General features: G+C 42.8%; 1 protein-coding gene across 2 annotated transcripts; it reads right to left on the bottom strand.

Moving 5' to 3' along the window:
• Window positions 1-902: 902 nt before the first annotated feature.
• Window positions 903-17,460, bottom strand: mcoln1b (mucolipin TRP cation channel 1b). Of its 2 annotated transcripts, none has more exons than XM_080775590.1 (14): window positions 17,250-17,460; window positions 16,001-16,251; window positions 15,331-15,492; window positions 14,756-14,912; window positions 12,274-12,355; window positions 11,620-11,716; window positions 9,109-9,208; window positions 8,372-8,478; window positions 7,915-8,064; window positions 7,435-7,536; window positions 6,834-6,956; window positions 5,897-6,103; window positions 5,227-5,357; window positions 903-4,403 (listed from the first exon to the last, which is right to left on the bottom strand). In XM_080775590.1, the coding sequence occupies exons 1-14, from the start codon at window positions 17,278-17,280 to the stop codon at window positions 4,391-4,393; spliced, it is 1,713 nt and encodes a 570-aa protein (XP_080631716.1). In that variant the 5' UTR covers window positions 17,281-17,460; the 3' UTR covers window positions 903-4,390. The 2 variants fall into 2 exon arrangements, with proteins under 2 accessions (XP_080631716.1, XP_080631717.1); XM_080775591.1 differs by having other exon boundaries at window positions 904-4,366.
• Window positions 17,461-17,687: the final 227 nt, after the last annotated feature.

Raw genomic sequence — 17,687 nt, 5'->3', positions numbered from 1 at the left:
GCTAATGAGAGAGAGAGAGAGGAGGGGGTGGGGGGGGGGGGGAGAGAGAGGGGAGTTGCACCACTCGGTTCACACGGGTGTAATTTTTGTATTGTCTCTGACAGGCCGGATGGCCAAAGGCCGAGGACTAGTTTACGCTCCCGTCCTGTCATTCTGTCTGAAGAGATAATCTTTGGCTTCATTGACAGATGGACATGAAACTTTGTACGCACACTCCCAGTTGGCCAAAGAAAGAAAAAAATGTAGGGTGACAGACCCGAAGTGTTTTTTATCAACCTCATTGCATATAGCTCTTGAACCGTAGATCACACAATGACTTTATTTCTCCCCTAGATTCCTTGGATCATGACACAACTCCTCATATAGGCCCTGGCCCTTTGTGCCTGCAGACTTGCGTTTTTAACTTTAGGCTAATTAATACTCACGCTAATTGGTACACATTATCTCCATAGTCATGGGATCAAGATGCATCAGTCAGATGTTTCATGTTCCATTGGGAAGTTTGCACGCCCTGGGTATGCAACCAGGCCTGGGCCGCCTGGCGGAGTCCAGGTCTAGTTTTTAACCACATTAATCCTAGCGCCCTGGTGTCTTTATCCTGTTATTTGCTTTATTTTGTTCCTTATGGGGTCTCCTGAGTCATCTACCACCCGACGCCCACGCTCGACAATATTCTGTCACCTTAAGTGACAAAATTGATCGGTCTGATTAAGCACTTAAAGGGCCACTTCACCCAACAGAGACGTTGGTAGCTTTTTATTATAGAGGGGATGCACATGCAGAAAGTGAGTGGAAAATCGAGTGGCAAAGTGAGTTAACGCAGTTTAATGCAATCAGATGGCACTTTTCTGTTTGGATGGCCAGAAAGTAGTTTTTTGCCATCCCGCCTGATGATGATGATGTCACGTGCATACCCTTCCAAAAAACAGAGCAATAATCGACACAGTTTCACATTTTCAATTTAATGTGTTGGAGTGTACTGTACTGGCTATCAGTTTACACAATGTTCTAAGAAAACTAATTCAAGATGCTACAGAGTAAAAACAAGCCCCACCTCCCCACTGCAGGGATAATACACTCAGCCATGGCATTTCCGGTTACAGTCAACCATTGGGTGTGATAAGACGTTAAAACATTACAAATACATAGCAGCTGAATAAATTCCATTTACAGTTAAGCGATACAGTACTACTGGGTTCTCAAACCCTTTTGAGAACCCATGGGGGCATTGGTTTTGGCATCCACACACTTGATTTCTAGTGCAATTACAAAGTCAAATACATGACAACAATGAAGAATTCATTGGTAGCCTTGAATAGGAATATTTCTGTGATTCCTACTGATTTGTTGTTTCTTCACCGTGGTTTAAAAGCTACGGAAAGTGTTTCTGTACACATTTACTGAAACATACAGATAGCCTTAATCTGTTAATAATTGTAATAATAATGCGCGTCTTACTTGTAATATTAATATCAATAATGAGATGAGATGAAAATGAGTTCACAGGCTGTGCTTTTCAAAAATAAAACTTAATGGGAAGGATACATTGTCCTTTGTCCGGTTGTCAAGTGCGACCCATGGTTTGAGAACCTTGAGTAGAAAGCGTAAATAATCATGTGACAAAGTGTCCACCAGAGAACACCAAACAAAACATTAAGTAGATAAGTGTACATAATGGCAGCTCCATTAATGCCTCCCATGTGAGACATCTCACATCGCTCCAAGCTAACAGGTCCCATATCTCTCTCAAGCCTCATTAAATGCGGTTTAAAGTGTAAAACATTCATTACATGAACGGTTGTACCTGGCAAGACCATTCATCAATTCAAGTACAGTAATGCCTCATTTCAATGAAATGCAATGCTGTTAACAATGAAGCACAAACACACGTGGGGAGGAATCCTAATGGATGCCTGAGGGTGTCCCCCAGGGGTCTATGCTCTGCTGTTTTCCCTGTTATGACAAAACTCTGTTATGCCCATATATGAAATCTCTCTGGCGAAAATAGTGAGCTTATCAGATATTTTAGCCAAATGTTCGTCCCCAGCATATGGGCGGCCGGGTGCATGCAATCTATCGACAGTGCATGTGTGTGTGCTGAAGAGATCACATTAGTGTCTGTATTGTCCCTGATATACCATATACAGTAGTACTGTAAAGCTTTATCTCCAGCAGCGGAAAAGTCCCTTTTCAGTTTAAACGTATAGCCTTCATAAGAGTTTACACAGTACGTCACAATGACATTAACACATTAACAAACAAAAGCCTTCTCTATGAAAACAGACAGAAAATGAATAGAAATTCTGGAGTCATTTTTAACTTTAGACTTTTTGTGTGCACCCCAGAGACCAGAGATTCAATAATTAGATTTTGTTTTGATTTTTAACCATGTTAAAAAACAAAACATGTTCCTGGTTCTGGTGACTGGTATTGTCCTCATAATGCGTAATTATAATTTATTTTTAATTACTTGCGCAAGCAGAGCGCGCAAGTATTATTATTATTTTTAAGTAATTTAATTAACACAGCCTCCTCATGCATTAGAAGGACAATATATCATTCACCAGAACCAGGGATGTGTGTTTTCAATGAGGCTAAAGTGATAAAAATGGAGAATGTATACTGGGGCATGTTTGATCAAATGAATATCAAATAACCATAAATATTGAATCAAGCAACTTAAAAACTGGGGTCTGGGGTGCACACAAAAGCCAGAGTAAAATGAGCCCAGAAGTGTTTATAAAAAGTGAAATACCCCTTTAATTCAGTTGTTGGTGGACCATGAATAAATAAAAAGAATTGCACTGCATGCTGGTTTTGTAGAGAGAGACATTTCTGTTTGGCAGCCGTCAAATAAACAACAATGAAATAAATACTGCAAGCTCTATCCCTTGACAGAGAGCTCAGGAATCTACAGCTACACTGTCTGTCTGGCACATCATATAAAATACAGACAGTAGCCAGTGTTTAGTCTAGCATGACGTGCAAAAAATGCACAAAATTATTCATACCACGCCTCGAAGCAGCAGTTTGACATTGTGGAAAAAGGCGTATTTTCCCCTGCAATGTTTTCACTATGAAAAAAACAAACAAAAAAGACAAAAAACCTGTCTCAGTGCATTAGCACATTGGTTCTCAACTTCAGCCCCCCGGGGACCACTAAGGGGCTCAAATGTACTCTTACTGGCCTGTAACGGAGAAAGTCCAATTTGGTTCCAATTGTACACTGTATCTGACTTATAACACTTACTTTACAGTGAAATGAAAATGGTTGAGAATCAATGAACTAAACTACACCGTAAGATCCTTACGGGTCCGTTTGGTTCCATTTGTACACAGTTACAGACCCGTGAGGGTCCACTTGGGACCGGGGTACCGGATGTTGAGAACCAGTGGTGTAAAATAGGGATAATGGTCCCCCACTTGTTTCCCTTTTTTCCGTCTGGCTCCCATGTTCAATGTCTCTGCAACTGGCTCAGCACCAGAGCAGATACACTAAGAACATTGTCGCTGTCGGGTGGAAACCTTGTATGTCCAAAACGGTTACTTTTCAGGAAATGGAAAAACAGAACCATGGTTCCAATGGAGCTAATGTGGTTATCATTTAGTCACAAGCTCTTGTTAATGCTTTTCATTGGTTCAATGTTTACAAGACGCACAGACACACTTTACTTTCACATCCCTATTTCTGGCTCATGTCATTATGGGTGAAAAATTTCAAATATTTTCAAGTAAAAGTATCCGAGCAAAAGCTCAGCCTTGTATGATGTCCCTATTTTGGGCAACATTTATTTTCAAAATAAAATTTAAAGTCGTGGAAAAGCTGTTCTACAAGCTCAGTTGTGAGCATGTACATTGGCTATTTTCCTACATTTGCGCAACACTGTTTAAAATAATATACTTTATGAAAAGACGATGAAAGTTGGAGATGGAATACGGAGATACAAGGTTTTGCCTTGACAGTGGCCATATAAACACAAACACAAGATAAAAAAATATACAAACTAAAAACAATGATGCTAAAATTATATAAAAGGCAGTAAAATCCTTTACACTGTGAAACATTCAAGTCAACAGAACGTCTATGTCCAGCATGACACAATGAAAGGAGGAACGGTTTTCACTGTTGCCTGTGAAAAAGCCATTACCAGCAGATTGGGAAAGTGGGCATTTCAGAGGAAGTCGTGGATGAATTATTCATATGGACGCTGGAGCAGGTAATAAGGCCCTTTTTGAAAGCACATTACGTTGTAGGCGTTCCGGACTGGATATTATTAAAATGCAAAGAATAAGCGACTCTGTGGTCCAAGGGCATGTGGCTGTGTCCTCAAGGCATGACGTGCTGTCATGGTCCCACTTGGCACGTCTGTGAGAGGCGGAGCACAAAATCTCATTTACAGTCACTGAAATGAGAGGGGAGTACATCAAGACCCCAGACACACACACACACACACATGCGCGCGCACGCACGGATGGATGGGAGGGGGCCGGTAAAACCAAAGGGTGCGGTTTTGTACGTTCGTAACGTGTCACGAACGTGATGCGCCATGAGCTTGTAGATTTGCTATTTAAGACAATAATTGAGGTAGCTAACATGGCATATGCATAATAATTGCATATAGTGATCGTATCACCATCAATGGGACCCTGGGACAGATTGTAAACTTTGGATCATTTTGCGCTCCCGTCTCCGCTGTGCCTCGACCATTTGCCCAAAAGAACACATTTCTCTCTGCCCAAGAAGAGCAACTTCTCTGCCCAATCGCATCGAGTCTACCGGTGCGATGAATGCAACCTTAGTTGTATCTTACAGTACTTATTTTCTTCTGAAGCTGCATGTACTTATTCTGAAGCTGTACTGCCTCTGTACTACTATCAATCTATCTACGCTGCCCTGCTGTACTGCCTCTGTACTACTATCAATCTATCTACGCTGCCCTGCATGCACACACACTTGATGAAGCATGTGCTTGCGTACAGTACATGACCATGCATGGCCAAAGACGTCGTCACTCACGTGCATATGTGCGCGCGCACGTACACACACACACACACACACACACACACACACACACACACACACACACACACACACACACACACACACACACACACACACACACACACACACACACACACACACACACACACACACACACACACACACACACACACACACACACACACACACACACACACACACGTATCTCTATAAATCTTGCTCACCAGTCACAGCAGCAGAAGAGGGAGCAGGTGGTTGGCTCTGGGCCTCTGAATTTGCCAGAGCTGGGTGTGTCCGTGCACTCTGCAATGAACACATGCAGGTCTGTGGTGCGCGTCTGCTCCTGCGACTGGGCCTGATACACATACACAACGAACAGTGGACAGCTTTGGAATTCAACATTTCTGAATTTAATCCAATGTAGATCGACATGATTTAACGTTGCCATGGATGATTTCAGTTAGAGTATTAGGATTAGTCAAACAATATTGTTCTATTGCTTAAATTGTAAATTGATATACAGAAGCATCTTCCAATAAAACCATAATGGACTCAGATATTTCATGAAATCTAATAAGGCCTCACTCTGCAATTTCTTCAAGTGATTGGCTGTATGAAGAACAGCAAGAAAATAGGTTTAGAATAATAATAAACCCAATATCATAATTCTCACAATTCGCGCTACACTCCCTCTGCCAACCTGGGGAGAGCAACAGACTGACCTCACATGCTTCCTTCAATGCAAAGCCGCTTCCTTTCACCTGACAGGTGGGAGTTCTTTGTCTTTGGCGCTGATGGAGGAGAGAACACGCCCCCAGCGCCCAAATCGTCCCCGGGACCTTTTATAGCTGTGCGGCGACATGCGTGTTAAATAACTACGTGACGACAACGTACCATGATGGTGTCGTAGGCTCCGGTGATGAGCGCGATGAAGAGCGACAGCACCATGTAGATGAAGAGCGAGATGAAGGTGTAGAGGTAGAGCTGGCTGAAGACCCACACCAGCGTGCCGCTGCGCTCCACCTCCGCAAACGTCACAAACATGTCGTCGCCGTTGATCAGCGAGAACAGACACTCGGACACTGTGGACAGCGAGCGGAACTGGGGGGGTGGGGGGGTGGGGGGAGTCGAGGTTACTAGGATTAAAAATGTAAGCATTACTTGCAGTGGTGGAAGAAGTACTGTGTCAAAATGTAGAAATACTCTGTTACACGTAAAAGTCTGGTATTAAAAATGTACTTGAGTAAAAAGTATTGGCATCAAAATATACTTAAAGTATCAAAGGTGAAAGTACTCATCATGCAGAATGTCCGATTACGCTAGTTTCCAAATGTATAAAATCCTTTGAAAATAGCAGATCTATAAATTTGTAAATACTGGAAATAGTTATTTCCCACCACTGATTAGAAGAAGGTGTTGTGAGTGCAGTACCTTGGCGTGGTAGGGCCCCAGTACGATCCAACCACAGAAGCAGTATCCCATGTAAATAGAAGGTGTTGTGAGTGCAGTACCTTGGCGTGGTAGGGCCCCAGTACGATCCAACCACAGAAGCAGTATCCCATGTAAATAGAAGGTGTTGTGAGTGCAGTACCTTGGCGTGGTAGGGCCCCAGTACGATCCAACCACAGAAGCAGTATCCCATGTAAATAGAAGGTGTTGTGAGTGCAGTACCTTGGCGTGGTAGGGCCCCAGTACGATCCAACCACAGAAGCAGTATCCCATGTAAATAGAAGGTGTTGTGAGTGCAGTACCTTGGCGTGGTAGGGCCCCAGTACGATCCAACCACAGAAGCAGTATCCCATGTAAATAGAAGGTGTTGTGAGTGCAGTACCTTGGCGTGGTAGGGCCCCAGTACGATCCAACCACAGAAGCAGTATCCCATGTAAATAGCGGCTGCACAGCAGCTGAAGCGGATCACGTTGGGAAAGGCTGCGCGCAGCGTCACAATCAGGATCTGTCACGTACACACACACACACACACACACACACACACACACACACACACACACACACCAACAACACAAGACACAAAGCAAAACCCTCAGTGTAAATTTAACTCCCAGAGTGTGCAAATGGAACTCAATAGCGCCCTTTTAAATAGGAGGTCCCCGGTTCGCCAACCTGCCCCGGTCTATGTGTCAAAGGGTCCATAAGCAAGAAACGTAACGCCTGACTGCTCCCCAGGTGCTGTATCGATATCACCCACAGGGTGAGTTAGATATCTTGGTTTAGTGTTTTAGTGTTTAGTGAATTAATGGCACCCAATAGTTATGGTAATGTGAACTTTGTGCATGCATGTGTGTGTGTGTGTGTGTGTGTGTGTGTGTATGTGTGTGAGTGAGTGTACGTGTTTGTGTGTGTGTGTGTGTGTGTGTGTGTGTGTGTGTGTGTGTGTGTGCATGCGTGCGTGCGTGTGTGTGTGATTCACTCACATTATATTTCTGGAAGAAGCTGAGATAGCGGATGACTCCCACCCACACCAGCAGAGTGGAGGTTCCCAACAGAATGGAACACACGTCATAGGAGGACAGATGCTACAATGGAGTACAGGTACATTTCAAAAATGTAAAAAACGGTATGGCATCAAAATATACCAAACTTTAAATGACTCATTATGCAGAATCCATAATGAGCCATTTCAGGATCATACATATCATGCTATTTGATTATATTTATAGTCTTTAAATGTTTCTAAAATATATAAAAAGAAAATTCTATAGTTTTAATTATGTCAATTATTATTTTTGATAGGTATACTGTTTAGGCTCTTGGTTTACCTGTGCTCCTATAGTTTACTGAGGCGCTACACTGTCTCTCTGAACTAGATGTTATGGGTTTACCTTGCTTACTGTAAGTCGCTCTGGGTAAGAGTGTCTGTTAAATGCCTAAATTGTAACGTATGTATGGATCACCTTGGACTCGATCCCGATCTTGATGAAGCTGCCGATGATGGTGAACATGTCACTGATGATGAGCAGGATGTACCAGCCGTTGATGAACTCCATCCTGTCGCTCCATGTGACACGACGAGACAGCCTGTGCCTGAAGAACTGCACGTACTCCTGGCGCACACACACACACACACACACACAGTGAACACACACCGTGAACCCCTTTGCAGAAGTTAGTGTAATATTTAAAGTCCTGCTTATTATTGTAGGCCTGTATAAGCAGTGTCATGAAGCACCAGGGCATGAATTCACTCGTTGTGATGCATTGTGAGCTTGGAGATCCACTGTCAGCTGTCCTTATCAATGATGGACAAAACCTCCTAACTCCACTTGAGCTGGATTTGGGTAAAGTGGTGTGCACGGTGTGTGTGTGTGTGTGTGTGTGTGTGTGTGTGTGTGTGTGTGTGTGTGTTCTTACGTGTTGCAGGACGACTCCTCTGAGAATGGAGCGGCCACACAGCACCAGGGACAGCAGGCAGACGAAGGCCACCAGCAGGTCAAACAGCCGCCGTGTGTAGCTCTCCGCTGACCAACAGGACGAGAGCAACAGAAACATTCATGGATGCTCCATCACACCGTGGCCTGGCTTGCCTGGTCTACTAGCTAACAACAAGCTAAAACCATGCCACATCACCACGCGTTTCTAGCTTGTTACCAACAATTTTAAGCTACCCCCTTCAGAGGTATCTATTGATCATTCCTTATTACTATTCTTAACTTTACATTATTGTTACTGTGCTTTTAACTCTTGTTTATCAATATCATATCCGATATCGTGGCTGTGGGTGGAGACCTCATATCTCCAAAACTGTTACTTTTCAAGAAATGTAAAAGAAACACCTGTCTTCTGATTACAATTTACAATTTAGGCATTTAGCAGACGCTCTTAATCCAGAGCGATTTACATTAAGCAAGAACAAAAAAGCATGGGAATACATCACATAAAAACATTTATCATGAAACATGCTTGATCCAATGGAGTTATTATTTAGTGACTGCTGACGAGCTCTTAATACCTTATATAATACCATTAATTAATACCTTTCATTAGTTCAATATTTACAGTATAAAACACACAGACACAGTTGATCACTTTCAACTTGTTGTCTATATTTTGGGCAATTTCCCCCCATAAATGTTCCCACATACACTCACCATGTCCCCTCACGTTGGGGTCTGTACACTCCTTAATAGAGGCATGGTTCTCCAGTTGGATCTTGACTTTGCCACTGTGAGCCTTGTTATCCATGACAATCTGGTGGCAAACATAAAGTACTGAAGAATATTTAGGATCTCATAATTATACTGTGTTGCAATGCCTTCGTGTCAATTGTGTAAATTTACATACAGTAGACCTTGTGGTGGACAGCTGCCTAGGGGTGTCGGCCTCTCAGGAGAAGCTAGGAGCCTAATTCCGGTCTATGTAAATTAGGGGTCTGTTGACGTAAAGGGACAGAGTGATTGAATCAAAGGACTTTGCTACTATAATAGATATGCACCGTGTCGACCCGCTTGACCAAATGTGGAAGGTTTAAAAAGGTGGCCTACAAGGCTATCGAGTCAGTCAGTCGGAGGCGCGAGCCTTGTGGGAGACGTGAGCCATGCACTCTGCTGCATGGCTGGCGTGAGAGATTGCTGTTGCTGTGTATGCTGTGTACTCCGTTTGAATAAACACCTTGGAACTTCTCTTCGTCTGCTGCGTGCACATTTCTCCTCTGTATGGTATATTATATACATCAGATGGTGCCAGAAACCGGTCGTGTTGGTGTGTTTATCACGTCAGATGTAACAGTACCAGCGGCTTTTTTTTTCGTCTAATTCGGTGGAGGGGAGTTTTTTGTGAGCGGCGACGGAAGAAGCTTCAGCGGAGCCGACCCGGCCGTGATTTTGTCCATTTCGCTGCGGGGATGATGACGGCGACCACCGCGAGGAGTGTTGTGCGACGGGGACCGGTGACGAGCCACCGGACGGGTGTCACGGGTGGGCTGCGGAGAGGTCGATGGAGCGGCGGCAGCCACACGGAGGCCTTGGTCATTCATCACGTCGGCGCGGGGCCAGCGATTGCGGGCGGGGATCGGTGAGACGCAGCACGGAGCAGCAGTGGCCGACTGACCTGCAAGCTGAGGGCCTTCACAGACAGGGGTCTGTGTTGACGGTGTTACTTTTCTTTTCGTCCCATCTCTGTTGTAAACAGAGTTGGGAGGGGGGAGAGGAATGAGGATGATGATGACGAGGACAGCGGGACAACAGCAGTGAACAGACTCTTGAACTTTGATCCGTGCAGCTGAGCGAACAGTTCGAGGTAAACTAGAATGAGCAGCATACAGAGAAGAAGTTTCCTTTGTTCGTACAGAGAAAAGATGGACTTTCTTCTCTCTGTTTAACAAATAGTGCGTCAAGTTTGTTTTCAGCATGAATTATAATAGGCCTCATGTTGGTATGTGTTTGTCGTATAATTAGATAAGTTGAGTCATTTAGCCTAATTATGAATCAATGAGGAATTTTCCTATGGATATGAAGAGATATGTGATATTATTGTTAAACTCTGGCGTGGAATGTGTATCTACTTGGATCACCAGTGTGTGATGTTGGTCAGACGTAAATCCGAGAGTGGTTTAGCTGGCATTGTGTATTTAACATTGGACAGCAGAGTTTAGTCGTAAACCACGTAGGTTATTACGTATCAAAAAGTGCTCTTAAAGGGAGTTGAAAGCGGCATATGTATTGTTTAATGTCTGTTACCTGTACTAATCATTTTTCCATTATTCATATACGTATGGATGTCTGAAAACCATGTTGGGGGAATTCTGTACTGTAATGCTGTTATTTTTTGGTTTCTCGAATGTATTGTCTAAGCTAAGGGTCAAGGGGGGTGTAAGATAATTATGGTTCCATATTTTTAGATGATCATCTGTGATGATCAAGGGGGGAATATGAAGAATATTTAGGATCTCATAATTATACTGTGTTGCAATGCCTTCGTGTCAATTGTGTAAATTTACATACAGTAGACCTTGTGGTGGACAGCTGCCTAGGGGTGTCGGCCTCTCAGGAGAAGCTAGGAGCCTAATTCCGGTCTATGTAAATTAGGGGTCTGTTGACGTAAAGGGACAGAGTGATTGAATCAAAGGACTTTGCTACTATAATAGATATGCACCGTGTCGACCCGCTTGACCAAATGTGGAAGGTTTAAAAAGGTGGCCTACAAGGCTATCGAGTCAGTCAGTCGGAGGCGCGAGCCTTGTGGGAGACGTGAGCCATGCACTCTGCTGCATGGCTGGCGTGAGAGATTGCTGTTGCTGTGTATGCTGTGTACTCCGTTTGAATAAACACCTTGGAACTTCTCTTCGTCTGCTGCGTGCACATTTCTCCTCTGTATGGTATATTATATACATCAGTACAATTTACAATTGCAATTTAGGCATTTAGTAGACACTGTCATGCAGAGCGACTCATAAGCAAACTCTAACGTTTGCCGGACTATTGGGAGGTTGTAATTATGAGCAGACCCCGCATAAACACAAAGTAAATAATCAAACCAATAGAGCGCAGAGAGAACAAAGTAGTGTTCTGTCTCAAGTCTGAATCAGCATGCTATCTAAATAACATGTCAGCATAGTACACACTCAGGGGTGACAAACACCAGCAGCAGAGGTAGAATCTCACCATGACAGTGAAGGTGTAACAATCTGGGATCTCATTGTTTATTATGGTCTGCAGGTTAATGGCCTTCAGCTGGAACTCTATGGTGACATTTATCAGCCTGGGCACACGCACACGCACACGCACACGCACACACACACACACACACACACACACACACACACACACACACACACACACACACACACACACACACACACACACACACACACACACACACACACACACACACACACACACACACACACACACACACACACACAGGCAATTAGAAAAGACACAAAAAATTCCTGAAAGACAACGATATTCATGACAGACAGAGTTGCATTTTAACCAGTTTTGACCTGAGACCTGTGTGCTGAGCAATGTCATTTTTTTTCTTTCTTTCTTTTTTAAATACCCCCAAAAGCCATGAGTTTTGCAATGACTCTAATGTCAAATGAGTGTGTCACTGTCTTGTTTTATTTAGCTTTTACAATATTCTGAATAGTTAGGTGTCATTAATATAAAAAGGATAATGTTGGTTGGTTATTATTTGAGAAATTGGGATTTATTATAGACATCTTTTCCTAACAACTACACGCACGCATGCACGCGCAGTCGTGCACGCACGCACAAAGTGCTGCACGTAACACATAGCAACAACGTTGTTCTAACTTGTGAAACTTGAGTGTGAAGTTCTTGTAGTCAGAGTTCTGGAGGTAGGAAGGGACAGGCATCGGCTCCACACCAACACACTCTGTGGAAGACATGAACAACACCATTAGACCAACCTGGTGCCCCCTGCCAAAGATCAGGAGTCTGTTTGGTGCTAGTCTACAATAGTGGTCCTCAAACCATTTCAAGTCAAGGAATTAAAGAGAGAGAGAGAGAGAGAGAGAGAGAGAGAGAGAGAGAGAGAGCGGGCATGTACACGTACATACATGCACCAATGTACCAAAGTGAAATATTGAAAGTTTCTGGAGACTTCTACCAAGCGACCCAAAGTAAATATGATTACTGGAACATTAGTGCAATGGATCTTGTATATATATATATTTATTTATTTTTAATTGCCAAAATAGCAAATGTAAAAGCTCACAGCGTGGCACGAAGTATATCTGCTATTTTTGAATAGCCAACTGTATAAATGTATGTAAGTGGTTACAAATTATTGTGATGCTATGGTAACTACTTTTTCTGGGGAACCCCCTTTACGACCACTGGGGGTCCCCGGACTGGACCCCACTTTGAGAACCAATGGTCTACACAAAAAATAAAAGTCTACATGCGCTCCACCGCAATGCTTTGTGAGCTTGTAGATTAGGATATTTTCACCATTCGAGTGTAATACAAGTATACGAAAAGTATATAAGTGTGTGACTGTGTTTGTGTGTGCACAAACACAGTCACACACTTGGGGGTCAGATGTAAGGAAAAACACTGCAATTATTTTTTTATACTTCCTGTTTCCTTGCATGTTCATTTAATTCTGAATGGTCCATTTGGTTCTATTTGTACACACATGGCTCCATTTTCGTCACCACTTTTCATTTTTTTTACTATTTTGCAAAACATTTTTGAATAGTTAAAATGGCCAGTTTACAAGCTCACAACGTGTCAATGTAGATTGGCTAGCTGAACTATTAAAAAATGTTTTTCAAATTAGTACAAAAAAAGGCAAAGAAGTTTAGGGATAAGGGATTTAGCGGTGACGAAATTGCAGCCCTCAGTCTCAGAGTTACAAATGGCTAAATTAAATACAGCGGCTTTCACTGAGTCACAGAAATGATGGCATGTTTTCCAAGTCACGTGAAAAGCACAGACGATTCCACATTTCCACTATGCCCCTAAAAGGCTGCAGTGCAGGCCTTGTGGAAGTTACTTTTCATTTCTGCCATTAGTCAAAGGATAATGATGTGTGCAACAAACAATTGGAGAAGCACAAAACAAGAGACTGTGGTAGTGGTGGGTGTTCTTTGTGTCCTGTAGTGACTCGTGATGGTAGCAGTCAAAGTTTTTTATTTAAGTAAAATCAACAATAAAACAATATAAAAATAGCAAAATAGCAGAGGTAATAGCTAAAACAATGGATTAAGTGGTTAATGTTTGCTTATTAACTAACCAGTTAACATAGCAAGTTTTCAAATACTTGTGGCGGAGTACAAATATTTGCATCTGATATGTAGTGATGTAGAGGTACAAAGTCCCTCAACATTGTACAGTACTTGGGTAAATTAACTCAGTTACTTTCACCACTGCATATAGTAGAAACTACTTCAGGCATTAAGTAAGTGGGTCATAGTTCTCCTGACGTATATGGAACAGCCACACTCTGACTCACACAATCCCTCACTTCCTCCGGGGCGAACGCAACGCTGCCGTTGGAAAATGCATTAAATTATGCTGCCGGTTTGAATGATAAACCACATGAACCCTAGCGTCCCTATTCTGGGGGCGAACATTCAGTGAGAATAGCACATCTACAAGCTCACAATGAGCGTTTTACATGTTGATCAGCTATTTCGGGACCAACAGATTGGTCTGTAGAGGAAAAAAGGAGTGAGGGGAAGTCAATGGTTCTCAAAGTGGGGTCCGGGACCCTCAGGGGTTCTTTAGGTTCTGAGGGGGTCCCCTGCTAAATTAGTTAATCTGCTATAGATCTGCTATTTTCAACAACAAAGAATTATTAGGAATATATATATATATTTTTTTAAGATTTGTTTTTGGCTTTTCTACCATTATTGATAGTGTCAAGTGAAGATAGACAGGAAATAGGGAGAGAGAGAAGGGGAGAGACATGCAGCAAAGGTCGTCATGAACGGGACTCGAACACGCAACGAGCTGTCAGGCCAAAGCTTATAATTATGTGGCATGCGCCTGGACCATTTTGCCAGCAGGCACCATTAGGAATATTCTTGAAACATTCTTTTCAGATGGGGGTCAGAGGCCAAATGGGTCATAGTTAGCCTAGGGGGTCCTTGACAAGATAAAGTTTGAGAACCACTGTCCTACGAGGATAATTTCTTTCTATTAAGTAGAAGCTAAAAAAGCACAGCGTAGGGTACTCGGTTGGGTGCAGGGCCATCCAGGTATAAATGTGGGTTTGGATACATTTCGGGGGAACATGGCCAACCCTAGACCGAGGAGTACGTCTTACCGGTGTCCACGTGGGGGTCGATGTCAAACGTGTCGTTGACGGGATCGATGCTGCCTTTTCGGAAGTACCGCTGGCACAGGGAGAGGGCGCTGCCGTTCACCCCGACCCCCAGCACATACGCATAACGTCCCAGTGAGATCTGCGGCAGAGCCATGTACTGCATGGGGGAGGGGTGCAACAGTTAATCCAACTACACCTTTTAAAAAACATATAGTGATTTTAAATTAATACAAGTAATAATTTTTTGAGGGGCTCGTTTATTCAAAATCTAAGATAGTGGAAATGGATCAAATTGTGTTCCAACTGAAAACTGAAATCACCAAACACTATAGCAATGATTACTATTATAGATATAATAATAATATAATAATATATAGAGCTTTAACATTTTACCCCCCAAAAAGGAAAAAAAGGCAACAATAAACAAATTGTCTGTTCTCTACGTCGTTCTCGTGTTTCCCAAACATTGGGTTGGGACTCATGTTTGGGTTGTGGAACCATATTTATACCTTTCGTTTCAAAAAGGAAAGAAATGAACGCTTCTCTGTTGATGTGTCTGTACAGTGATTATCTACCTGTTGAACAGTGTAGTTGATGTGGCTGTACAGCTGGCTCTGTGTGTGGACAGCCTGGGGTGTGTCATCCTGGTAGCCTTTCAGAAACAGGTGTCTGAACGTGGCCGTGTTCTCCTCCTTGAACGTCACCACCATCTGGTTTCTCAGTCCAAACAGCACCAACTGTAACGAGCAGAGGAGAGGTAAACCTTTCCACGGACAGAAGGGTTTTGTGTTTTCTAACGCCTTATCATAGACTAGAGTGTCACACAAAAGTATCATAAGGAGCAGATCTATTAGCTCAAAACTCACGATTTAGCGCTTAGAGGCTCACTGGCTATCAACATATAAATTCTCTTTTATTTGTAATCAGTGCATATAAAATATATATTGCCCCTCAAATGCTCCAGCCACTACAGTATAGTGAACTACTTTGTCCACGGTTATTATTCATTGTAATGATCAAAAATATGATGATCCGTCATAGCTACATATGACGTAAATTTGCATTTATTGTCAATGGGAATTAAGACGAAAAATCGACATTAGAGCTGAATATAGGAGGCTATCCCCTCAAAAATCTGAAATTTGCCACAGCCAAGGCCAAGTCGTAAGGGCACATTGTGACCCCCGGTGCTCTCTCCCTTCAATAAAAATGGAATCAAACCAATCCTGTCACTGTACCCTATACCTGCACGGTGACAATGATGATCTTGAGCAGCTGCAGACCCAGTTTGAAGGGCTTGCGGCCCTTGGCGTGGTACTTGTCACAGGGGCTCATGAAGAAGTACTTGAGCTTCCTCCTCAGGGCCTCCTCCTCTTCCTCCTGCTGATGATGGCCGCCCGCCGCCAGGCTGCCGGGACGGGGCTCCTCCCCATCGCCACCGAGCGCTTCCTGCTGGGACCCATAGCTGGCCACGGAGGAGAACAGCCTGTCTTTCTCTGTGTGGAAACGAGCCAGGGAAAAACAGAATAGATCTTTTTGTAGACTGATTTTAACCCATTAAAACCGGGTAAGCATTCTCCATGGAGAATCCATGGAGCAGTGCCCTGTAGGCCAGATGTAGAATAATGGTATACACTCCAGTCTCCCGTGTGGAAAGCAAACATATTAACCACTACACTAAAGGGATATATCCCTATAATCCGGCAGGGGAGATATTAGACTTTTAGGTCATCAGGCTGAGGTTGTGAGCCACTCTGCTACATATACACTACAGTAAAACTTACAACAGTAGAGAACAGTGGTTCTCGAAGATAGCAAATATACAATCTCACAGGGCATCACACTGCGAGCTTCTGCTATAAATATACAGTATATAGGCCTATAGATATATAATTATTGGGGTCCATATCACATGGGGGTCTTGGCAGGACAAAGTTTGAGAACTATAGTAATTTAGACGGCAATTGTAGAATCGGCAACAGATCTTAATGGGTTAATGTGTTTCTGCATGCAGATATACACAAATATTCTAATATATTATTATTAGGCTAACAAGATTATAATAGCTATAACTTGAATAGCCTATAAATAAAAATAAGAAAAGGGCATGGTATTTCTTTCTTTTAAACCTTGAAAAAAATGGTTTATTTTATTAGGAATGATCTATAGGCTAAAGGGAAGCCTCTATCAGAATAGAATAGTATAGCCTAAGTCTTATGTATAGGCTATTTTGTAGACATAGCTCTGTGTCACTGACATTAGATCATATGTGACAAGACACATTTTCATTCAAGTCTTGAATGAAAATTGTTGTCATATCTTGAATTTCAAGATGTGATGAATATAGACCAATTTATGGGATGGCCTGGGATGTATACAGGTTAACTACACTTAAATGAACAACTAAGATGTTTACATTGCTATCATGTAGGGCAGGCATAATGGATTGACAACAACAACAACAATAATAATAATAATAATATGGTAAACAAACCTGTAGCACAGTTATGATTTTCAGATGACATGGCGATGATCTGACGATCCAAATCCAATAATGATCACAAATATATCATCGGTGTCAGATGTTATAGCCTACATAACATAATAATAGCATGTTAATAAAATACGCTCAGTGTCACTCGCTGTATTAACGTGTTATAAATGACAACAGCATGTTAATAAACGATGCTCAGTGCGCTGGTGACGACCAGAACCAGTCGGTAAACATTGCGTTACACCGAAAACGGTGACCTGTCACCGTCCGCGACGCACGCACTGTTATGGTTTGCATTTCCAAGACACTTTCTGTTATGGAGTAACGGAATTGAACAGGTCACCAATTACTCTGTAACGGTCGATCGCTGCTTCCCTTATGGTCACGAGAACAGTCACGTGACAAACGTTTGCGGTTCTTACAAAGGGAGACCCCCCC

Source organism: Protomyctophum bolini (genome assembly GCF_963924005.1).
Source record: "Protomyctophum bolini genome assembly, chromosome: 11".
Taxonomy (NCBI): Eukaryota; Metazoa; Chordata; class Actinopteri; order Myctophiformes; family Myctophidae; genus Protomyctophum; species Protomyctophum bolini.
This window is presented reverse-complemented; position numbering and strand designations above follow the sequence as displayed.

Coding starts and splice junctions, on each gene's coding strand:
- mcoln1b (XM_080775590.1), bottom strand. CDS start 17,280: ATGTCATCTGAAAATCATAACTGTGCTACAG. Junction 16,252..17,249: donor AAATCATAACTGTGCTACAG/GTTTGTTTACCA, acceptor GTTTCCACACAG/AGAAAGACAGGCTGTTCTCC. Junction 14,913..15,330: donor TCAACTACACTGTTCAACAG/GTAGATAATCAC, acceptor TCCCCCATGCAG/TACATGGCTCTGCCGCAGAT.